Source organism: Tupaia chinensis, unplaced genomic scaffold (assembly GCF_000334495.1).
Source record: "Tupaia chinensis unplaced genomic scaffold, TupChi_1.0 Scaffold144378_1, whole genome shotgun sequence".
Lineage (NCBI taxonomy): Eukaryota > Metazoa > Chordata > Mammalia > Scandentia > Tupaiidae > Tupaia > Tupaia belangeri.
In genome coordinates, this window is record NW_006204238.1 from 3170962 (window position 1) to 3196678 (window position 25717).

The 25717-nt window shown below is 37.6% G+C and overlaps 1 protein-coding gene across 1 annotated transcript in view; it reads left to right on the forward strand.

The window, feature by feature from the left end:
* The window catches only part of OXCT1 (3-oxoacid CoA-transferase 1), a 170090-nt gene that overhangs the window by 61105 nt on the left and 83268 nt on the right, over positions 1 to 25717 (forward strand). The window contains exons 8-11 of the mRNA XM_006166967.3: positions 14469 to 14576; positions 16509 to 16623; positions 19727 to 19821; positions 23934 to 23982. Of these exons, the coding sequence (XP_006167029.1) occupies positions 14469 to 14576; positions 16509 to 16623; positions 19727 to 19821; positions 23934 to 23982 (367 nt within the window). The remainder of the gene's footprint in view (positions 1 to 14468; positions 14577 to 16508; positions 16624 to 19726; positions 19822 to 23933; positions 23983 to 25717) is intronic.

Consider the following 25717-nt stretch of genomic DNA (forward strand, 5'->3'; position numbering starts at 1 on the left):
GACACACACACAGAGAGAGAGAGAGAGAGAGAGAGGGAGAGGGAGAAAGCAGCCCCAAATGGGACATGGTCATGCCATAATCCTTTTCTCCATCCCATCAGGATTTGGGGCACTAATACACATGCACCCATCATATTTAAAATGTCTGAGCCAGGAGTCCACCTGTTGGTACTGGACACATGGGATCTAGCTTTCTATGCAAAGCACAAAACTATTTTAATATTGGACTGAGCCTTAGTTTTAAACTATAAATGTGAAGTGCATGGCAGTAGAACCATAAGGATAAAACTATCTCTTAGAAAGTATTGATGCCACTCAATTACTGTTTAACTCTGTAAAATTTTTCAATTTTAATTTAATTTTCCTAACGTACCAAGAAGATATTCTAGACTTTGCCCCTTGATGAGCTTTAATCATGGTAGGTGTCAGTCATAATTTGCATGATTCTACAGTGCAAGGACTGACCCCATTTTCCTAGTGATGACTAGATACTAAAATTCATTTGGTTGGGAAGCACGGGAAACAACTGATGCCAGTTGTAAACTTTTTGTGTGTTTGTGCTATTTATACTGAGAGAAGGGTCATTTAATCTTGTTTTAAAAAAGAATTATTTATTAAATTTTATTTATTATTGTTGTTATTATTTTTATTTGCTATAGGGCACATGCACCAATCAGAGAGAGAGAGAAAGAGAGAGAAAGTGTGTGTGTGTGTGAGAGAGAGAAAGTGTGTGTGTGTGTGAGAGAGAGAAAGTGTGTGTGTGTGTGAGAGAGAGAAAGTGTGTGTGTGTGTGAGAGAGAGAAAGTGAGTAAGCAAGCCACCAGGTCCTAGACTCAAACTGAGGTGGGCCATGTGGGAGTCCATTGATCTCACCACCACACCACCTGCTGGGCCCAGGCCCCTTTGATCTTAATATTGAAATCACACTGAGAATGTGATGAGTATGTTTGAATTTCTTCAGGACTTAAACACCTGGTTTTATAAATTGAACCACAGAGATAAGAAGGTATTTTGTTTGGAAGTTTATTTCTGTATTTTATGTCTACCTCACACTAAATCAGGAAAGACAAACATGGCGTTTTAATTTTCTTATTGAAATCAATAGAATTCTACTTTGCTAATTGCTCCATAAAAATGAAAACATGTGGAGAACATTTAAAAGTTGTACCAAATAAAGAACGCTCTTATTCTATTGCATGTGCTAAACAATTTTAGGAATTATTAAGTCATTTGTATGCTGAATTCAAGTCACAAACTGTTAGATTTATCAGCCATTAACTATGTTCTGGAAATGCTGGCGTTTAACTCAATTCTGCTTTGCAGTTTGTTTTTTCAAACACTGCGTTCTTGCATGTCAAAAAGCTCCAAGCATAATTAATAATCCCAAATAAAAGAAACCAGTCTTAAAGAGTAACCTTTTAAGTTTAGTTGACATCCCTACTAGGAAGTGTAACTGTAGCTAAAACCTAACACAACCTTTCTTTCTCTTCTTGTTTCTCCACAATTCTCCTCATTGAAAAATGTTTCTAATTTAATTCTATTAATTATATCATGTCTCCTTGTTTACCTTGGAGTATGTGATAATCGTGTAATTTTTTTTTTACTGTATTATAGATAAGATATAGGTAAGACTGGTACTTTGAATTAACATATTTATAACTATTTTAATTCCTTTGGATAGGTGTACTTATTTAATTATTTCTTTGGATTTGCTACAGTCCTAGTAAAATTTATTTTTAGGAGAAAATATAACAAAATTTGGATGTTTGGAACATTGCTTGAATGTAATATATTAAATAACATATTTAGTAAAGATTGGCATTTTTAAAATAATTTTTTGAAGAACTATTTTATTTAACTTTATTTTATTTTAATTTGACCAGAGAGGGACAGTGAGAGAAAGAGAGAGAAAGGGAAAATGAGAAAGTAAGCCAACAGGTCCAGGACTTGAACTGTGATTGGCCATGTGGAAGTCCAGTGCCCTTAACCGCCACACAACCTGCCAGTCCCAAAGATTGGCATTTTTGGTTAAAGAAAAAGTATGAGCAAAATACTAGCATGGGCTAGATGTTTTGGACTGGTATTAGCATATGAGGGTCTTCAAAAGTTCATAGTAAATGTTTGTTTGAAAAAACTATGCATGCATTTCTAAGTTTATTGCACCAAAATAAATTCATATCTTTGATTTCATTTTTTCCAGAATTTTTTAAAGTACTCTTGTATTTCAGTTTAGACAAAAATAGCACTAATCTTAAACTGCTTTTCAATTTATTTAAAAAGAGACTGAAAGACTTGAGGACATAAAATGATTAAAAATTGCTTTGGACACTAGAGACAAAGTGGAAGGAGAGTGGGAGGGGGGAGAGTGTAGGAAAAGAAATTTCGGGAAAAAATAGAGTGGCAAGACATTTGTGGGACACAGATATGGTTTATTACCTATTGATGATTATGTGTATAGTATTCTCAACTGGACAGGCCTGAGAAGTATTTCATGTTGGGTAAAGTCTTTTTATAAGCAAAATGATAAATAGTGGTTGAATGTTTAAAAAATAATTGGAATAATAATACTCTGGAAAAAAATGAAAAGCTATTGGGTGATGATGATGGGGATTTTAATGTCTTTGTATTGACTGATATGAATGGTATTCCTTCTGGAAAAAGAAATGTAATACACTATAAAGTTATATGTGAGCCAATGGAATATAAACAAGATTATGATAATAATAAAAAAAGGTATTTGTGGAACACAGATATGGCTTATTACCTGTTGATGATGACATGTATAGTATTCTCAACGGGGCTGTACTGAGGTGTATATCATGCTGGGTAAAGTCTCTTTACAATTTAAATTACGTATAGCGATTGAATGTATGAATACTACTACTAATAATAATTGGGAAAAAAAAGAAAAAGGAACTCCCCTACACTTTTGGTGGGAATGTAAATTAGTATAGTCATTTTGGAGATCATTATGAAGATTCCAGACTATGAAAGAGAGACATTGTATGTCCCCATTATGCATATACCAAATGTCTGTACTCTGTGGCAAAACAAAAATTTTTCATGATATAAAGGCATGGAGAGCAACTGTGGATACTGGAGACAGTGTGGGAGGAGGGTTAGAAATGGTGGTGGGCTAGACGGAAGAATCAAGTGGGAAAGAAAGAAGCAAAATATTTAAGAAACACAAAATGGAAAATAGTTGTAGATGATAATATATATGGTGATATCTTTGATTGAGCCAATATATATATGTTCTGGGTGGGAAAATCCATTTTGTATGCTGTAATGATATACAGTGATTGATTATAAAATAAAACATTAATAGGGAGAAAAGGATTCTTCCATGTTACAAAAACTACTTGCATAGTTCATGAAGTAAGTCATATTCTTACCTTTTGGGGATCAGTATGTTCTATTAATTTTGCTGGTAGTCATAGTTTTAATAAATTAACTATGTGGGGCCAGCAAGTAGTGTAGTAGTTAAGGTACTGGACTCCCACATGGTCAGTCATAGTTCAAGTCCTGAACCCAGTAGTTTGAAAATCATGCCAGGAGCATGTGCGTGCATGCCCAAAATCCCAGGAGGAGAATGGAGGAAAAGGGACTGTGGCCTGGCTATCTTCCCTGGGGAGTGATTTCTCACTTTCTCTCTCACTGTCTCTCTGTCTCTCTCTCCCGCAAGTGTACATACCCCATGGCAAAAACCTAAAATAAATAAATAGAGTTATTTTAGATAAAGCATTTCTTCTAAAGAGTTCAAACTGGGACCAGTATTTGGCATAATGGCTATGTCGCTGGACTCCCATGTAGTCGACCGTGGTTCAGGTCCTGGACCTGGTGGCTTAAACTCACACTGGGTGCATGTGCGTGTGTACCCAACATACTGAGAGAAGAATGGAGAAGAAAGGATTGCAGCATGGCCATCCCCCCTGGGGGATAATTTCTCACTCTCTCTCTCTCTCTCTGTCTTTCTGGTTAGCACACACGCCCTGCAGCAAAAACCTCTCAAAAAATAAAAAGAGAGTTCAAACTACTCCTTCCATTTCCCTTCTCATCCTATGTTTTTAAAAGAGATGATGTGTTGCAGAAGGGTCGTTTTTGGTTGGACAGCAAGTGGAGAAAGGAAGACTTTTTAGATGCTTGGAGGTACCTCGGTCATACAGTTTTCATGCTGGTGGTTAGCTAGACTCTTATTTTCTTCTCTGAAAAAGCCTGTTAGGCCAGGTATTATTTTACAATATTCACTTTGATCTCTGATGAATTTCATTTACTAATAATGGCCTATTTGATTTTCCTAACCAGTAGAGGTTATTTTCTGTCTTTACTGTATTTTCTGGCCCAGTATTATTCATCCAGAGATGACATAAAGTGGTTTACAAGATGTAGAAAATATGCAAGAAAGCAATTAAAAGAAAGACTAGAAGAAGAAAGAAAAGATATGATGGTGTCATACAATAGAGCTAGGGCTAGACTAAAGACAGATACTATAATGACAAGCATGAGCAAACCATTTCCTTTTAAATTATATGTACTGTTAACTACTCAAATAAGTAAATTTGCATGGTCAGGTGAAACAATCAAGTGAAATACAACAATTCTTGCTAGTAAAGATGGACAGAATTTTATCTTAGACACCTTGTTTTAAAGAAAGGAACTCACTTGATTGCAAGGAAAAAAAATTACCTTTTATAGCTGTCATGTAAAGATTATCATTTGATCTTGGGCTGAAGTATTGGAATTTTTTTTTAAAGAGAGATTTTTGCTATAGGGTGTGTGTGCTCACTGGAGAGACACAGAGAGACAGACAGAAAGTGAGGAATTACCCCTTAGAGGGGAATGGACACACCTCAATCCCTTCTCCTCCATTCTCTTCTTGGATCTTGGGCATGCGTGCACATGCTCCCAGTGTGAGTTTCAAGCCACTGGATCTAGGACTCAAACTGCAGTTGACTCTGTGGGAATCTGGCAACATAACCATTACACCAGCTGCTGATCCCTTCTTGGAACATTTAAAAGAGTGGTTGAACACTCTGAACTTGGTTTTTATCACTCAAAGTAGTTTTTATTGGTAGCTTCTTAGAATCGTGAGCCAGAGACTGTCTTCACTAACCGAGATAGGAATGTGTGTGTTCAGAATTGCTGGTTGTATTCAGACTCTTACCCACTAACCGTAACACTGACTTCCTTATCTTCATTCTTGATAAAGATGTTTAATTATGAGAGCAGGAATTTCTCTTTTAATCTAGGGTCTAGTCTAGGGATGGAGGGTAGGTGTGAGTGGGATAGCTATAAACCAATTCCTTGAAATATTCTGAAGGATTTTATCGGTAAAGTCTTTTTGTAGGTGTGAATAGACTTTGTAATTCTTATCAGATTCTTAAAATACATACCCCCCAATTTAAAAACCACAGCACTGGAGACTTCTAAGGCTTTGTTGTATGTGTTTGAATGTGTCGATTTAAAGTGAATGAATCCAAGTCACATTTTCCCACTGTCTGTCTGTATAACTCTTCCAGGAAGGACTTGGTCAGATGCTTTGTGAAATTACACACTGTGCTTCTCTTCTGGTTTACCTATGTGCTAGTCTGATCACAAATTATGAAATTAATTTTACATTTACTTGATTTAGGGGGAAACCTGTACTGCTGTCTGATAATATGCTTTTCTTTGTTTTGGGGCCTTTTAGGTCATCTATTTAATAATCTGTTCTAAAATGCTATTATGGATTGAGCTCTCATTTTGAAAAGGAGTGTATTTGCTGACATCTCTATTATCCTTTCACTTGACTATAATTATGTGATCTTTTTTTTCTTCTTCTTCTTTTTTTTTAAGAGAGATTTTTGCTATAGGGCCTGTGCGCTTGCTGGAAAGACAGAGAGATAGAAAGTGAGAAATCACCTTCCAGGGAGGATGGCCATGCCACAGTCCCTTTTCCTCCATTCTCCCTTCCCCTCCATTCTCTTCTTGAGATTTTGGGTGCACACACACACACACACACACACACACCATGAGTTTCAAGCTGCTAGGTCTGGGACTCAAACTACGACTGGCCATGTGGGAGTCCAGCAACGTAACCACCATACCATCTGCTAGTCCCATATGATCATATTTTAAGGTCTTAAAAAAAAAAATTCTTTCCTTTTTTCTCTCATAAAAGATGTGGCAGGGCACCCTCAATAGAGGTTTGTGCCATGATCCCCCTTGCCTTTCCCAGCTAGCCAGGATCACGGGTACATGTATGTCCCAGCATGTACACCTGGGAACTGGACCACAGTCTTTCATATGGATCCAGCATTGCAGAGCAGCACTACAACCAAGCTGTGGTGGCTGGCCCATCTTCAGGCTTTTTAAAGCCTCCTAGATATAATTTAAAACATTGTTTTGTCTGTCTGTTTTTTTTTTTTTTTTTTTTAAGGGTCTTGCAGTTGCAATTCTACTATCTTAGCCTTAGATTTCAGACCGCAGGTATGCATCACTACCCCTGGCTTTTTTAGATAAGGTTATGCAGGCTAGCCTTGATTTTGTGATCCTCCTGCTGGAGTCTCCTGAGTCACTAGGATTACAGAGGCATGCTGTCATGCCTGGCCTGTAGGCTGCCTAGGAATTGAACCTGAACCTCCCATGGAGATCCCAGCCTATGACGTGCAGTGTCTTAGTAGCATGTGTCACTGAAACTGGGCCCTCGGATATACTTTTTGTGAGTCTACAGCTTAGAATTAATTCAGAGAATCTGAGCATCTCGTCTTGAATTCAAGTGCTTGTTAGCCATGCTAGTTCTGCCTTTTCCATCTGCCTGATGGTGAAGTCAGGAGCAAAAAGCAATTGAAATATTCTTTTTCCTGTCTTTTGCCCAAGCAGTGGTGAATATCATTTCCAAAATTTCCACAAGTAGCAATAGCAAAGTCACCCCACAAGCAACATGTTATCACCTTTAGCATTTTGGACAAGCCTCATCTCATTGCAGTTTTTTTTTTTTTCTTTCTTTCTTTTTTTTTTTTTAATTAAATTCCCTCTCTTCCTCCTTTCTGAAAGAGAAGGAAGACGAGTATCCTCAACAGAGTGTCATGCTAAGGCCCTCCCCCAATCCATTAAGTCAGCAAGGAACACAAAGGTCCCGTGCGCTTGCCAGAGAGACAGAGAGACAGAGAAACAGAAAGTGAGAAATCACCTTCCAGCGAGAATGGCCGTACCACAATCCCTTCTCCTCCATTCTCCTCTTGGGGTTTTGGGCGTGCACACACATGCAGCCCACGTGAGTTTTAAGTCACCAGGTCTGGGACTCAAACCACGATTGGCCATGTGGGAGTCCAGCGATGTAACCACTACACCATTTGTTGGTCCCATGGATTATATTTTAAGTCTTTTTTTTTTTTTTAAAGTATTCTTTATTTCTATCATAAGAAAAGAAAGTATGTACACCTGAATGTACGGGTTGACCCTGGAACTGAACCTTCAAACTTGCATTGGATCCAGCGTTGTGGAGTAGTGCACTATGGCCGCACCACTGCAGCTGGTCCAATTTTGTACCTTTTGACATACTTTTGTAAGATTCGATGTAACTTCTGTTTGTCCTAGATCATACCTGTTTCTCTGTATGACTCCATTTAAAGTATGAATAAAATTGGGCCAGCAGGTGGCATAGTTGTTAAGGTGCTGGACGCTTGTGTGGTAGACTATGGTTTGAGTCCCAGACTTGGCCGCTTGAAACTCAGGCCGGTGCATGTGCGAGCATGTTCAAAATCCCAAGAAGAAAATGGAAGAGAAGGGATTGTGGCATAGCCATCTCCCCTGGGGGGTGATTTCTCGCTTTCTGTCTGTCTGTTTCTCTCTCTGCCTCTCTGTTAAGCACTTGTGTTCTATAGCAAAAATCTCTCAAAAAAAAAAATTAAATAAATAAAGAAAACCACAAAGCAATATGAGGAAACACATAGCTGTCCCTGTTATTGAACTCATTCTTTTTTTTCTTTCTTTCTTTCTTTTTGTGAGAGGTTTTTGCTGTAGGGCACGTGCACTCGCCAGACAGACAGAGACAGACAGAGAGACAGAAAGCGAGAAATCACCCCCCAGGGGGGATGGCCACACCACAATCCCTTCTCCTCCATTCTCCTCTTGGGATCTTGGGCACGCACACACACGAGCCCAGTGTGAGTTTAAGCCACCTGGTCCGGGATGCGAACCGCGGTCGACTACATGGGAGTCCAGCGACATAGCCATTACGCTAACTGCTGGTACCATTGAACTCATTCTTTGTATATATTCTTTTCATCATGAAGATGACTCATTTTCTTATTGTTAGAAGGGGAGTTTGAGAAACTTAAATCCCATGTGAGCCCATTATTAATATTAAGTTTCTTAGCCGTTAGTCCTGTATATTTTTTTCTCTGAGCTTTGCAACCTGCTTTCCTTCAAAGATCAGGATACGTTACTTTGTATGTCCAGGATTCACTACCTAGCCTATTACAAATTCCAATTTTACATTGTCACTTTCTCTCAGAATTTCCATCATTTCTACTTTACCACACAGTTTATCTTTATTGGTTAGAAGTGTGAGCTCAGGTTCATCTCATTGTTTCATTCTGAAAGATAGAACATGTCAGGTCGAAGTTTTCAGCAGAATATGATGAACAGGACCATGTTCAAACAGTTGGCACCTCTCATGATGTCACCATCTTATTTCAGAGTCAATTTTGTTACTTTTATTAAAAATATATCATATAAGTCTTTGGTTGGGTGAACAATCTGATTGTATGGGTATCAACATGATATTCTTTTTCCTTTGGGGCTCATTTTAAATATCCTTTACCATAATTCATCCCTATGTCTGGCTTTCCAGGTAGGTGAATGTTTTTTGACAGAGCACGTTCTTTTTGTCAGCTTATTAACTGGACATTGTTGGATGTCTGTTGGCATTAGATCTAGTCTTCTAGGTTCTGCAATAGAATGACTGTGCAGTCCTATTTACCACCATTTTTTTTTTTTTTGAGAAGTTTTTGCTATAGGGCGCATGCACTCACCAGAAAGAGAGAGACTGAGAGACAGAAAGCAAGAAATCACTCCCCAGGGGGGATGGCCACGCCGCAACCCCTTCTCCTCCATTCTCCTCTCGGGATCTTAGGCACACACGCACACGCGCCCAGCGTGAGTTTAAGCCACCGGGTCCGGGACTCGAACCGTGTCGACTACGTGGGAGTCCAGCGACATAGCCATTATGCTAACTGCTGGTCCCAACACATGCCTGGGGTGAATTTGAGCCACCAGGTCCAGAACTCAAACCGCAGTGGACTACTTGGGTTGCAAATCCATAAGAGCCACTTATCTTTTCAGTCTTTTTTTGTTTTTTTTTTTTTTTGCCATAGGGCGGGTGGGCTTGCAGGAGAGAGACAGGGAGGGATAGTGAGAGAGAAAGTGAGAAGTCACTTCCCGGGTGATGGACATGCTGCAATCTTTTCTCCTCCACTCTTCTCCCAGAATTTCGGGAATGTACTCACACATGCCCAGCATGATTTTCAATCCATGGGTTTAGAGACTTAAACCACAGTTGGCCATGTGGGAATCCAGTGCCTTAATCACTATGCCACCTGCTCTCTTCAGTTTTGTGCATTTCTGTATAGACGTCTGATCCTTTTTAGTTTTCATGGCAGTTCCTCCTATATTCTTAGACTGTTCATATCATGTCCTATCAACATCCCTTAAGATACTCATCTTTTCGTTCATGATTTTTTTCCCCCTCCTTTGAGCTTTTGAGAAAAATACCTTATATACTGAATTCCCTTTCTCCACGTTTCTTGTCCACCATTATTTATTCTTGGCTTAAATTAGCACCCAGAGCACTTCTGCATCTAACTTGTAACTTTTTCTCTTACTGCTCATGACCTTCTCTGCTTTTTCTACTCTTGCATGACTTCTTGATATTTTGGAGTTACTTAATGTTTTTCATGACTCCAGACGTTGCTTGACATTGTCCACCTTTTTAATTTCTTAGCAAAGGAAGAATGTTCCTTCTAAATTTTTCTGAAAGGTAAAATGACTCAGAAAAATCTGGAATGTGAGGCTCCCCTGCTTCCCAGCAGCTTTCACTTTGTATTGTAGAGTTTTGCGGGTGTGCAGCATTTTTCACTAATAACTTTTAGAGTCGGGCCCATTTTCATGTCTGTAACGGATTGTGGTTGTCACTAAAATAAAATAAAAAATAAGAACGTTATTGCCTTGCAGCTTCCCTGTTCCTTTACTTGAGATATAAATAATGTTTGCCAAGTAAATACAAAGACATTATCACCAAGGGATGAATTATTGTCTTTCTCCCAGCTTTAAAATAAAACTTTTCAGAATTATATTTAGAATTATAAAGTAGGGAGGGTGCGGGGAAGGGAGAAAGCAACCTTTTAAAACAAAGTTCAAATCAATAAAAATTAACATTTCCTAGCCTCTATTTTTCAACTAATGACTGAAGACAAGTACTAATTAGAGAAACCTCAAGTGTCTGGGTTTCTGGTTGTAGCAGATGGTGCTGCGTGAGAACTATTCCTAGCGCCAGGCAGAAGTCTGACTCGTTCTCAGCTACCTTTTTCCACGGTGATCTTGTCTGAGGACACTCATATCTGCCCATTGCTTTGCACTGAGGCTTTTCCTTCGTCTTCCATTCTCTGTTTCACTCCTTTCTATAATAGTTTCAGGAGGTGTATTCGGCCATGTTTACTGAGGACTTTTGTGATCTGTTATTTTCACTTTTTCCTTAACAAATGAAAGAAAAATTTATCATTTTCTTTTCAGAGTGCCTTTGACTCTTCTCACCTATATCAATAGGCTTTGTAATGCTCCCATTGCACTTTTAGTATTTTTTTTTTCCTCTGGATCACACAAAACCAGCACTGAAGTCTTCAGTCCTCCCTCAATTCCCTCAGCCATTAGCTAGGAGTAAAATAGGTTTGCCTTTTCTGATATTTACTCTTTTTTTAAAAAAAATTCTTTTCACAGATTGTCTGAAAACATATGTTTTCTAGTGCTTTGTACTTCCTTTGCTATTAACTCTGCTAAACAACTCTGGGGACACTTTGATTTTTAAATACGCGTTTTCAGTACTGTTGAGTATTTATATTGCTTTGACAAATGATGCATGTGCATTTTCTACAGTATGAAAATCATTCATCTTAGGATGACAAATCATGGAAGTTATTCTATTTAACTGGATTTTTGCTTGTCTTCAGAGTTATTTTACCAGCACCACGTTCATTCTCTCTGTCGTGTATGTTCTGATGCTGTTTGGTCTTCATAATGAAGCTTCGTCACGATTTAGTGTTTTGTTGTTGTTGTTGATATTAAAATATTTTTTTGATGGAATGAGAAGAAAATAGTGACTGGTTATCATCAACATATCTGGTTTAGGTGAATAGTACTACCCTCTTTTTTTTTTTCTTTTTTTAAATTTTTTCTCTATGATGTTTCTTGTCCCTGCTGAAGACAAAGAAGGAAGGAAGCTACTGTAAAAATTCAAGCAAGAATTCTGAGAGCCTGACCTTCTAGAGCAATATTAGCATGGAAAATAATTCACATTACTATCTTCAAATAATAATGTAGGCCAAATGATCATTTTAAATATTGTAATGACTTTTATAGTTTAGAAATTACAGGTTTTGGGACAGCCCCATGGCCTGGTATTAAGGGAGCCAATCTACTATGGCCAACTGTGTGATTTAAATTCTGTCCCTGGTGGCTTGAAAAACATGCTAGGTACATGTGCATGCATGTCCAAAATCCCCCCAAAAAGTAGAAATGAAGGAATAAGGATTGCCATGTGACCATGCCCCATTGGGGAGTCTTTTCTCCTTCTCCCTTGTGTCTCTCACTGAGGAACATATGGCAAAATGAAAAGACAAAAACAAAAAACAAACACAAAACAACTACTGTTTCTCTCTCTAAGTGTCTCTATTTTCTTTGTAACATAATACATGTTTAACTATTGTGGAATTCATCATATGCCCCACTTAGGTATTTCTTAGTTTCAGGAACTACTTACGTGGTGTCTATTCTTTTTTAGTTTGCTTGTTTTCTCTTTTAAGGTTTTTGCCACAGGGCTCATACACTTGCTGGAAAGAGATAGACAGTGAGAGGGGAAGAGGAATCACCTCCAAAGAGGGATGGCAATGCCACAATCCATTTTCCTCCATTCTCCTCTTAGAAGTTTGGGCACACACACACAGACGTGCCTATTGTGATTTTTAAGCCACCAGGTCCAGGACTTGAATGTACTACCACAATGGCCATGTGGTAGTACAACACCTTAACCACTGTGCTGCCTGCTGGCCCACTGGGTTTCTAGTCTGTTGTTAAAATAAATAACATTTGTAGGTCTCCCCCAACCTCAGAATATAATGGCAAAAGGGAAATAAAAATAGCATGTACTATCACCCAGAGATAACAATTATTAGCATTATAATGTTTTTCTTGTCAGTTTTTCATAGGTACAAAAGTAATTGTGATGAAATATGTATCTATAAGTATTTACTCATTTACATAAATGAAATATTACATTTTTATGGAACATTAAATTATGAGTTGTCATGAAAATTATTGAGAGCATAATATTGAGTCATCATGTGGATACACGATTTTTTTTTTTTACCATTTCCCTATTTGTTGACCATTATAGCTCTTTCCAGCTTATTATAATGGATGCTGTAGTTAATACTTTCTTGACTACCAAGTCTTCATATATATCTTCAGGATAGTGAATTAATGTATAAATACATTTTAAAAGTCAAGACCTTCTTCTAAGGCTTGTAACTGAATATGTATAAGGATGTTAGTGAGTCCTAATGGCTGAAAGTACCAGTACAGAGGTAACAACAGTGCTTAGATGCTTTGCACTTTCCAGCTCCACCTCCTCTTCACGTGGTCACCACCTTGGAAAAGAATACCAGAGCTCAGAGGTTTGAAGGGAAGACACAGAGTATGATGCCAGAGATTCCCACTAGTCTTCCCAAGTCATCCCCACTAATCTATTGTACAATGGATACCGCATGTTTACTAATTGTTCTTTAGCATTTTTGTTGGATTTTCTTTAAGATCCTTCTGTTTATTACAGAAGATAGTTTTTGCCCACCATGTCTTGGTCTTTTTCAACAACCAGGAACATTACTAAATAACTAAATGTCTTTTGTGCTCTTTGGCATTTTTTTAATTGCAGGAAAAGCCTCGTATGGGTATATAGTAGTATAATAATGTAAGGAAGGGCTACTTAATTTGGGAAATGTCTGGAGAGTTCAGTTAATAGTTTAGAAGACAAGTTCAGTACAATTCTCCTTGTATAAGTCAGTTTATTTAAGCAAATAATTATTTGCTTTGGGTATGGTATCTATTAAGCCAAGTACTCTATCACAATTATATATGACACCAGAAAGCTAATTATGGTGAGTCTAGTTTTTTTTTTCCTTTCCTTTATTCATGAGCATGAGAGATAAAGAGAGAAAGTCAAGCAATCTCAGGAGGATCTCTCATCACAATCCCTTTATTCTCCCATATATTGATAGATCTAGCATCACAAGTACAGTGCATTCCTAAAAAAACCAAGTCAGTCCAAGTTTAGTTTTTCTTGATCCTTGTCATTTCAGGGTTGTTTTTTTTTTTTATGTTGATATAAAAAAGCTATCTTTTTGAAAAATGAGCTCTTAAATAGACTACATTGGGGTCATTTCTAATTGTTAAAAAATGTCTTTATACCTTGTGTATGATTTTAATGAATTTGAGTATTTCTAGTTATTAGTTAATATTTTATTTTCGAACTTTCTACATTGAAATTAATTATTTGTCTTTAAGTGAATTATTTCAGCGACTGCAGTTCTATCATGATTTTACAAAGCTAACAACAGGAATAATTAAGAATTGGTACAAATAGCATTTGTATCTATATTTAAAAGCTTTTCAATTGACCAAGCAGATGTTGTTACAGATTTTTGTCTTTGATATGATAAATTTCCCATTAATTTTGAAAATCTGTGTTTAAGGAATGTGCTTTCAAGTTTTGCATAGTTGAGCTGCAATTTGTGAAAGTTCAAGCAGCTGTACTGACAAACCATTTGAAAAATTCATAATTGAGGCTTTTTTAAGCAAAGGCTAGAGCTTTATAATTTTATATTTTATATTCAAGCACATGTATTTCAATTTGTTTTCTTTTATGGGTCCTGAAGGTATGATGTATATTACACATGTATACACATACATATGTATACATGTACATACATAGATGTGTATATTGTGTCGTTGGAAAAGTCATGACACATTTTTGCATAGAAAAACACATCATGGCTTTTCCAACAAGCCAATACATGTTCTCTACAACACATATATTTATGTTGTACATCCAAGCTAAGTTCAAGGGAGAAGTGCATATACTTCATTTTTCTAAAGTAAAAAATATTCATTTTAAGTTTTTACTATCCAATTTTAAATAAAGCTTTTTATTTGTTTAGGTTGAAGAAATTGTGGATATTGGATCATTTGCTCCAGAAGACATTCATATTCCTAAGATTTATGTACATCGTCTAATAAAAGGAGAAAAATATGAAAAACGAATTGAGGTAATTGACTTAGCATTTTCGTTAGTATTTATGGGTCTGATTACCAGACACATATGTCTCTGGGGCCATTCCAGACGATAAGGGATTAGAGCTGCACAGGATGTCTGATTTCGAATTCTTATAGAAGCCTCTCAGGTGTTCACAGTTAAGGGGACGTGATTGTCTGTGCTACTATGTAGCCTGTCAATGCCTTGTACTCACAAGGTATATATCACCAGTCATGTGATTCTGTAGGCCATAACTATCAAGTTCTATAACCTTTCTAATTTATAATACATAGTTTGGACTGTCTGTCTTAGAAGGTGGAGAAGAATAATTAGAACTTTGGTGGCATTATCCCTGATGGAATCCTTTTCTTTTCTTTTCTCTCTCTTTTTTTTTTTTTCTTACATTTTTCTTCTGTATTCATGATAGAGTACACGTGCATGCATATATGCAAGTGAGAGAGACGAACACCCTCCACAGAGTCTGGGCATGCCACAGTCCCTTTCCTCTACTCCTCCTGCCTGTTGGATCTTGGGCATTTATATGCATGCCCCATGTATTTCAAGCTGACCTGGCAGGACCGTTGAGTTGGGTTGTTATGTAACATCTGGCTTCTCTTGAGCAGAGCTTTATTGCTTTGCCATGGAACTGGCCCCCAATGGAGTGTGAATGTTTGATTGTTCAGGGATATCTACCTATTGCAATTGCTCTGCACTTTTATAGAGTGCAGTAAGAATATCATTTCCAATTAGCTATGGGCCATGGAAATTGTGGCAGGGAGCAAGTATCAAGAGCATTGAAGGTATTTCAAGGTCAGTGAGAGAATAAAGGATGACTAGCTGGGCCAGAATTGATATCAAGATTCAATGGGACCAGCAGTTAGTGTAATGGCTGTCACTGGATTCCCATGTAGTCGACCGCGGTTTGAGTCCTGGACTTGGTGCTTCACGCCGGGCGCGTGTCCGTGCATGTCCAAGATCCCGAGAAGAGGATGGAGGAGAAGGGATTGCAGCATGGCCATCCCCTCTAGGGGGTGATTTCTCGCTTTCTATCTTTCTGTCTCTCTCTGTCTGTCTGGCGAGCGCACGTGCCCAATAAGAAAATCCTCTCCAAAAATGATATCAAGATTCATATTTCTAGCTATCAACAACAGATAGACATAGAGTAGGGGAACATCAGCATTAGGGAATCAGAGATGCCCTGCTACCATGTGGACATCAAACTGCAATACTTTCTGCAATCCCAGACTAGTTTTAGGGCATAGGGACAAAGGATGGGAGATTTGCAAACAGCAACCAGAGTTTGCATTTAGGAGATTTAGAAATGGAAATAATTTACTGGCTGGTTTCTTGGTATTTATGTGATTTCTGTGATGCACTTGTAGCAAAAGTTGTCTAGGTTCTGCAGGTGGAAATAGGGAATTGGCAGCAGCACATTCTGACAGCCTAGAAAAACAGATTCCCAAGGTCTGTTTCTTTTTCCCTCCTCTGGCTCCATCTGAGCACCTGGGGAGAATTCAGGTGCAGGAGTCTTTCGAGTAACAGTAGTTGCCCTCAATGTGCCAGTAATGGGGATTATCTGCTTCAAAGAGACAGAAAAGGCTTATCTTCCTTGTCAAGCAAATCTGACCTCTTTCATTTACTTTACTAAGAATTACTTTTGTCATCAAATGTCACCCATGTTATTTTTTTTTAATTTTGGAGATTTTCCTTATTATCGTAGCAATTGGAGTTAATTTTTAAATAGTATTATTATATTTATTATTTTTATGTATAGTTTTTTTATACATTCAATCACTATATATTATTACAGTGTGCAAAGTGAATTTCCCCAGCATGAATATACTGCATTTTAGTCCAGTAAAAGATATTGTAATACACATTATCATCAACAAATTAATTTTTATAATAAAATGTTATATGTTATTTATTTCTGTTTATTTTAAAGCGTTTATCAATACGGCAACAGGAAGATGAAAAAGCCAAATCTGGTAAATCCAAAGACAATGTGAGGGAACGTATCATCAAACGGGCAGCTCTTGAATTCGAAGATGGCATGTATGGTATCCTTTCTGAGACTGGACAAAGAGTCCTTGCTTTTCCCAAGTTGATCAGTCCACGGTAACTTGTAAAGCAATTGATCAGTATTTTATTTGTTCATTTCTCTTTTTTTAATCTTTATTTTATTTTTTATTTACATTTTTAAATTTCGTTTTCTTTTATACATTCAATCACATTATTTAGCTTACAAACTGAATATTTCAACATGTGAACATTTCTCCCTAGTCCACTTGATAAAACTATAAAATATCTTCAACAGACAATACATTTCTTTGTCCCATTAATGCTTTGCCTCTTTATTTTTCTTCTAAATGTCCTTCCTCAGACCATACTCTTTCACACACACTATATCTGGTATTTACACCCATTTGCTGTGTTTCTATATCCTTTAGTCAATCATTTTCAGTCATAGAGTGCCAACACTTGATATATATTAAGTGGGGACATACAATGTCTCTCCTTCTTAGCCTGGCTTGCTTCACTCAGCAGTAAATCTTCCATATTCAGTTTTTTATAAGCTCTTGCATATAACCTAAAGGTACCAAGATATATGAAATTGGGATTGTAATGTTTACCTTCTTGAAACAAAATGGCAACCAAAAATTTGCTTAGCTAGTTTCTAATATGCAGTAGATTCCAGTGCAATTTGGGATTTAGATAGAGGATACTGGGAAAAGAGATTCTCCAAAAAGGAATTCCAAATCTCAGAAATACTAGTTATAACTGGTGCTGTTTACTTTACATTCTAACATTTATGTACTCATTGAAAATTAAAATCCAAGTTCTTAGCAACCCTCTGCTTTCCTTGAAAAGGTTTCTGTGAATATACCCTTTTATATGTAGTGTTTTGTAAGGCTATTCAGTGAGCAATTCAAGTTCTGCTTTGGACACTGTCAAAAAAGAGGTCAAGTAGAATTTAGTACAATTTAAATATATTTCAAATGCATTTAAATAGCAGTGAGCTTGTTTACTGTTTGTTAGGTTTTAATACATGAGACATTGGACTAAATAATACAAATAATACATACAAGTAGTGCATGATAAATATTTGTGTGATAGTGGATATAGTGATGCCACAGGATGGGAATGAAAAAGATAAGTGTCTCCATTTTTGAGCATCCCTAGTCCGTGAGTATAAGACTTTCAGACTGATCTTGACTGGGAGAGCATTTTTACTTTTTCTATCTTCACCTCATTTTTTTTTTTTTTTTTCAGTTTATACCTTGTTTTATGGTAGGGGTTTACATAGGAGAAGAGAGTTATGTTGCCTGTCTTCCAACTCCCATATCAGCAAGATTTAGTGACAACCAAGTGACTTACAATTGATATGAAGGGTCTTCAAAAAGTTTTGAAAAAATGTGTCTTACAAAAAAACCCAAAAAACTACCCATGGATTTCAAAATTTTTTGCACCAAAAAACCTGATATTTTAATTCCATTTTCCACAAACTTGTTGAAGTACCCTCATATTTAAACACTGACTGTAACACTAGTTTTAAAATAATAGCACCTTCTAAATGTTCCTTTTTACCATTACTATATTGCCTATTAAAAATATTTGCAGGCCAGCAGGTGGTGTAGTGGTTAAGGCCCTGGATCCCACATAGCCAACTTAACTGTTCAAATCCCAGACCAGGTGGCTTGAAAATCACGCTGGACCCTTGTACGTGCATGCTAAAAATCCTGAGAGGAGACTGGAGGAGAAGGGATTGTGATGTGACTATCCTCCCCTCAGGGGTGATTTCTTACTTTGTTTCTCTCTGTCTTTGTCTCTGGAAAGTGCACATGGCCTATAGCAAAAACTATTTATATATATTTGCAAGTCAGTTCATATAAATGGTCTTTTCGTGTCATCTGCTCTTTCAGCCCAAAGTATATATACTTTTCTCTCTTTGATGTGTAACTTACTAAAAAGTATTTAAGAACTGATAAAATGATAGAATATGATAAAGAGTTGAGGTATAAGGAGTATAATTTGGGTTGTTGTTAACTAAAAATAGCTGCTTATAATGGAATTAATATCTCAGATTGTTCTGTGCATCGCTAAGAAATGAAGTACAAATAATAATATAAGAGACTATGATTGACTAAGATGTGAACTAAGTAGCTATTACTGTAACTTCATTGACTTACTGGATCCACAAGCAGTTACCTGGGTCATTCGATTATCCTGTTGACCTTCATAGTTTACCATATGGCAGCATACATAAGCTTTATTTTTTCTGTCCTTGATTCATTAATATGAATTAATAATGTTATTCATTAATTATTAATTATTATTCCAGCATCATCAGAGTGCCATTGTTCCTCATACTAGTTCTAGTGAAGTCTTCTCTATGCAGTGGTAGTGGACAGCCATGGGCCGCCGTGTGTGAATATTGCTGATCTGGTCCACCTGCCTGTGTTGAGGCAAGATTGGACCCACAGCATTGCATACAAATCAGTTGACCCTGTTTGATCTTCTAAAGAAGATTCATCTTCTCCTTCAGTTAGTTCTTTGATGCCTTAACACAGCTACTTTTTATATGGCCTCGACTGCATTTGCTGAAACTTAATCTCTTCTCCACCATCCTCTTTATGTCTCAGAGATGATTCACTTACCAAAGAATGTTATCACAGTGACCCAAAGAAGTTGACACACTCTTAGGCAAATATTTTAATATTCAGAAAACTTTAAAAATATATAAAAATGGTAGCCCCATTTTGGAATATTAAGTCATCTTTCTTTTTAGTGGGAGTTTTGAAAAGTACAAATCATTTTTAAATAAAGGTCAAGCCATATTTAATAATACATCAGTCCAGATTTGCTGAGTACATTAATAAAAATAAAATGTGTCTTACATTTTTGTTAAAACGAACTCTTGGCTAGCTTCTGAAGCCACCACTTTGATATCTTTGTGAGAAAACATATTAATGTTATTGAAACAGCTGTAACTAATTAGAGATTTTCTTTTTGAAAAATTACAAAGTAGTGCCCGAAGGGTTATTGGAGAATATATTCAGTTACTACATTCAGAGCAAGTTCCCTTTAAAGACGGTTTCTGTTCAGATTTATATATTTTTGTAGCACAGTCTTTCTGCCTTTTGCTTAACATCATTTTTCCAGCTAATTTGGGAATAGGAATTCCACTTCTGGCCAGCAACTTTATCAGCCCAAATATGACTGTTCATCTTCAAAGTGAGAATGGAGTCCTTGGTTTGGTAAGATGGAAATTAAAATTAATTTTCTTTATTCAGTCTTTATGGAGAATGTGATATTTCATTTAGTAAAATTTTCTGATAACAGGGTTATTAGCTTAAAGTTCCCAACCTTTTTTTTCTTTCTTTTTACTGTCATTAGAAAATGTTTAACTTTTTTCTTAAAATGATATTGCTAGCATGTAGTATCGTATTTTATGTAGTAAATGATAGCTCTCTGCCCAGATGGGCTTCTGATTGCTTCTCCTTGTCCATCTGTCAGTTTTCCTTTCTTATATTGTATCTGTTTTGGAGAGATCTTACCATTTCCTGTTTAGTTAACTGCTTCAAGCTCAGTGATTGTTAACAATTTTACAGTAAGTAAAAATCAATAAAGCTCAGAATGAAAATCTAAAGTGTAAGATTTCTGCTTTAGGACCAGAATATTTTTTTGACAATTAATTACTTCAAAGAACCTTAGAAGTTCTCATCTCATTTTTCTTCTGAGGCCCTATTGTCCAGAAGGGTAGAATTTTCTCTTCCTCAAAATTAATCTTTCTGATGAGCTTACTCTTCCTATAGAATTAGGCCATACTTTCTACTCAACACTTTAAGAAAATTAAGAACTAGCTCTGCTTTCTAGGTGATTTTTTTTAAACTTTATTTTCTTTTCTATGAATGAGAGAGACAGAGAAAGAGAGAAAGACGACACCCCAGCAGGGTCCAATGCTGTGATCCATGCTCAGCCGGGATCATGGGCACATTTGTGCCAGCACATCCAAGGAGGTCTCTGGATGCAAATTAATGACCTTACCACGTGGGTCTGCTTTGTAGCATGCACATGTTACTGCTGTGCCATAATTTGGGTCTCCTTTTTCCTTTTTTAAAGTTTTATTTATTTAAATAACATTTTAATTTAATTATTAACTATGATAGGGATTATTTAGTTTTTTGATCTATAGTATTTCTAATCTTTTATCATTTAGCAGTAGATCTTAACTGTTCATGTAATAAAAACTATATATATGGGGAGTGTATATCCAGTATTTAAAATATAAACAAATTCCATGGGCATATAGTGGCTGGGGCTTGGTTTAATGAATAATCATGACCATTTTCAAAGACAGGGAAATGATATATATCTTGATAAAAGCAGATTTATATTAAAGTCAAAAGACTTGCATTTTTTAAAGTATTTTAGAGATTTACCTAAAGTGATCAACTTCCTCACTCTGAAGGTAAGGGAAATATGTTTATGTGAATTTTCCACGATCAGTATTCAAAGGGCTAAAACATTAGTTGCCACTTCAGTTTATTAACCTGCTGCTTGATTGAATGAATAATCATGACCATTTTCAAAGACAGGGAAATGATATATATCTTGATAAAAGCAGATTTATATTAAAGTCAAAAGACTTGCATTTTTTAAAGTATTTTAGAGATTTACCTAAAGTGATCAACTTCCTCACTCTGAAGGTAAGGGAAATATGTTTATGTGAATTTTCCACGATCAGTATTCAAAGGGCTAAAACATTAGTTGCCACTTCAGTTTATTAACAGTATAAATCTTTAAAAATTATGTACAGGGAACCAGCAGTTAGCGTAATGGCTATGTCGCTGAACTCCCACGTAGTCGACTGCGGTTCGTGTCCCAGACCTGGTGGCTTAAAACTCATGCCGGGCGCGTGTGCATGCATGCCCAAGATCCTGAGAGGAGAATGGAGGAGAAGGGATTGCGGTGTGACCACCCCCCCCCCCGGGAGGGTGATTTCTCGCTTTCTGTCTCTATGTCTCTCTCCGTCTGGCAAGCGCACACGCCCTATAGTGAAAACCTCTCCAAAAAATAAAATAAAATAAAATAAAATAAAAATAAAAATTATGTACAAATTTTATAGCCAATATTCCTCATTCTCAGCACCATCTTAGGCCTTTTTTACCTTCCCTTTTTTTTAGCGTGTGTTATGTTATGAAACTACTTGCCCCATCAAGTAATTAGAATTGCCTTATAAAAATATATACAAGGGGCCAGAAGATAGCATATGGTTGTGTCAGTGAACTCCCACATGGCTGACTGCAATTCGAGTCCCAGAACCAGTGACTTGGAAATCACACTGGGCGTGTGTGCATGCACACCCAAGAGCCAGAGAGGAGAGTGGAAGAGAAGGGATTGTGGTGTGGTCATCTCCCCTTGGAGAGTGACTTCTCACTTTCCCTCTCATTGTCTTTCTCTCTCGGGCAACAACATGTACTCTAAAGCAAAAACCTCTCAAATACACACACATACACACACACACACTAACTTTGTCTCACCCAGGTAGCTTGTTGGTTACAACAGCTGAATTGCAAATAACTAACTGTGGAGTTCAAGTCCCAGACTTGGCAGCTTGAACAATACTCCAGGCACATGTGCATACATGCTCAAAAGTCCTGAGAGGAGAAGGATTGAAGTATGTCATTCCCCCTGAATGATGCTTCCTCACTTTCTCTCTTTCTCTGTCTCCAGGGAGCACACATGCCATGTAAGTTTAAAAAAAAAAAAAAAAGAAAAGTTTAAAAATCTCACTGATGGGCCAACAAATGGCATAGTGGTTATGTCACTGAACTCCCATATTGGCTGACTGTGATTTAAGTCCCAAACCAGGTTGCTTGAAAATCACACCGGGCATATGCACGTGCGTGTGCAAGATCCCAAGAAGAGAATGGAGGAAAAGGGATTACAGCATGGCCACTGCCTGAGGCGGGGAGGGGGTGGGGGGTGGAATCTCACCTTCTCTCTTGCTGAATCTGTCCGTGTTCTCCCCTTCCCCCCCATGAGCACAAGTGCCCTAAGGCAAAAACCTGTGTGCGTGTGGGGGGGGGGCAGGTGGAACCACTGAGGGTCAGCCCATTGCCTGGTAGTTAAGGCAGCAGGATCCCACATAACTGACTGCATAGCTCAAGTCCCAGACTGTTGGCTTGAGAAACATGCTGGATGCCTGTGCATGGGTGCCCAAATCCCAAGAAGAAAGAGATGGAGGAGAAGGAATTGCCTCATGACCATGCCCCATGAAGCGGTGCTTTCTCATGTTTTCTCTGTCTCTCTCAGAGTCCACACAACCTCTGGCAGAGTAAAAGGAAACAAATCCCACTTGGGGAGGATTAGCTAGGTAAAGGGAACATAAGGATCTCAAAACTGAGATAAAAGGAGGTAAGGACTTTCAGTGCAGCTCATTAGGAAGCTCAGAGTTTGCATATCTGGATATTTCTGGTTAAATAATGCAGCCATGACGTTTGTATCATTGATCCTACCTAAAAGGTTTATGAATAATGTTTCCTGTATAGTAGGTAATAAATAATAATGTTTTAGTTTTATTCACTTACATGGTTTTTCTTATTTAATTTATTATTATTATTATTTAAATTTGCTATAAGGCATGTGTTCACCAGAGAGAGAGAGAGAGACAGGGAAAATGAGAAAATAAGCTATCAAGTCCAGGACTTGAATCATGGTCAGCCATCATGTGGGAGTCCAACACCTTAACCACCACCCAACCTTCTGGCCTCCTTGACCTATATTTCTAATGGCTTAGCTTACCATTTCATAGTAGGTTCTAAGTAATTGCTTTTTGTTTTATTGACCTTGTTTTTTGTCTTGTTAATTTCTTTAATATCTTAACATTTCTTTCAAACTGGTACCTTTTTTTTTTTTTTAGGTTTTTGCTATAGGATGTGTATGCTTGCCAGACAGAGACAGAGAGGGGGGAAAGTGATAAATCACACCGCTATTTGTGCTCCCTCATTTTCCTCCTGGGATTTTGGACATGTATGCGTATGCACCTGATGTGATTTTTTAGCTGCTAGTTTCGGGACTCAAACTGGTCAGCCATGTGAGAGTCCAGTACTTTAACTACATGCCACCTGCTGGCCCCATCAAACTGGTACTTTTTAGAAAATATTCATTTGCTCAAGTACAACTAATGTAGGAAAGACTAATCAATAGGAGAAACGGAACCATGAAAACACTGTTTTTTTTTTTTTTAAGGTTCACTTTGAGTCTTTGGATGAAAACGTTTTGAGGAAGTTACTATATTATGGTTTTACTGTGTGGTTCAGCGAGATTCTTTTTGTACTAACTGAATGTGCTCTGTGTTTGGCAGGGTCCGTATCCACTACAACATGAAGCTGATGCAGATCTAATCAATGCAGGTAACCTCACTTCTTACGTATTTTTCTCAGCATTTCCTTGTGCTATTAATTTAATGCCATGCTAAATAACAGTTAGGATTTGGACTTGATTCTTGACTTTTCTTGGAGAGTACCTCACTGTATTTATCATTGAGAAGGAGAGATGCGTCCTTGGTCCTTTCTGTTTGTTTTAGAGACCAGGTCTCACTATGTTGTTTAAGCTGGCCTAGAACTTACAGTCTTCCTGGCTTGGCCTCCTGAGTAGCTGGGATTTCAGGCACTCATCACTGTGCTGAGTTTCTTCTCTCGCTTGGAGGTTTCCTTTCATTCAGAGATGACTAACATAAAGGAGAAAATGAAGGTGGAGGTACATTTAATGGAAGAGTTTTGATGGATCACCCTATTGGGATTCTGCCTATAAATTGAGGAGAGTTAAAGGAAGGGTCATTTTGCAAGGATGTGGATAGGATTAAGAGAAACCAAAAAAAGATAGTGGAACAGAGTTATTTTCACCCTTAGTCCTTAAGGGTCAGCAGTCTAAGAGGGCCACCTAACCCACGTACCAGGAACTCTGGCCTCGTAGAGGTATGTAGCCAACTTGCAGCAGCCTGGGTGGGGTGAGGGTTTTCTCTGCTGGATCTTTTGCCTGTGCCTCCTGTTGACCAATCCCAAATTGAAGTAGATCAGCCTTCTCAGGTTGGAGAAGAGTGGGAATGGATCTGTAGTAGCAAAAAGAAAAGATCTGGGGACCAGCAGATGGCATAATTGTTACATTTCTAGACTCACATGTAATCGATCACGGTTTAAATCCTGGACCTAGTGGCTTAAAACTCATGCTGGGCTCATGAGCCTGCATGCCCAAAATCCCAAGAGGAGAATGGAGGTGATGGGATCGTGGCATGGCCATCCCCCAGGGGGCAATTTCTCACTTTCTGTCTCTCTGCAAAGTTCTGGCATAGTAAGGTTTTTGTTGCATGTGATGCTTACTGTTCTCTAGTACTCATCAGAATGAGAGAGCATCCTCCAAAGGTACGGGAGCACTTAAGTGGCATACCCTGCCACTAAGTACTACTCACTTATATCAATAGCAAATACAGAGGTTCTTTGAGCTGGAGACTCTAGGATGTCTTTTCCTTTGTTCTTATACCCATATGATTTACCTCTTATTATTAGCCTTTGATTTCACTGAGGCATAGGGTCATGTATATTAGCAGACCGAATAAAGGAGGAAAAACAGGTTGGTCTTTTGACTGTCATGACTGCCAATGTTTGTAGCAACACTGCTACCATGTTGGAGCTGCAGATCATTCTTGGAGTGGGGTTACCAATTAGAAACTGAATTTTGTATCCTAGCATGATTTTCTACACCCTTTTTTACTTTCATTCATTCTACCCCCACAAAAGTATGAATCTTACCTTGCATTCAAAAACAGTATGTGCAAATCTCAGAAGAGAAGTAATATGCACTGAAGAAAAGCCAACTGCCAAGTAGAATTGATGTGTGATACTTAGAATTGGGAGAAGTCAAACAGCTTCTGGTTGAATAGTTGAATTAGTTAACACAACTCAGCTCTGAAAGCCCACTGTGATAAAGCAATGACATTTAACCAAGGCTGTAATTTAATTGTACTGTACCCTTTAGCAATAGCTCATTGATCTGTGAAAATATTTGCTGCTTGGTTTAATTAATTTATGATGTTAGTGAGTTATTTGCAAAACGATTATTTCCATTTTCCAAATTTCAGGCTTGGGTTCA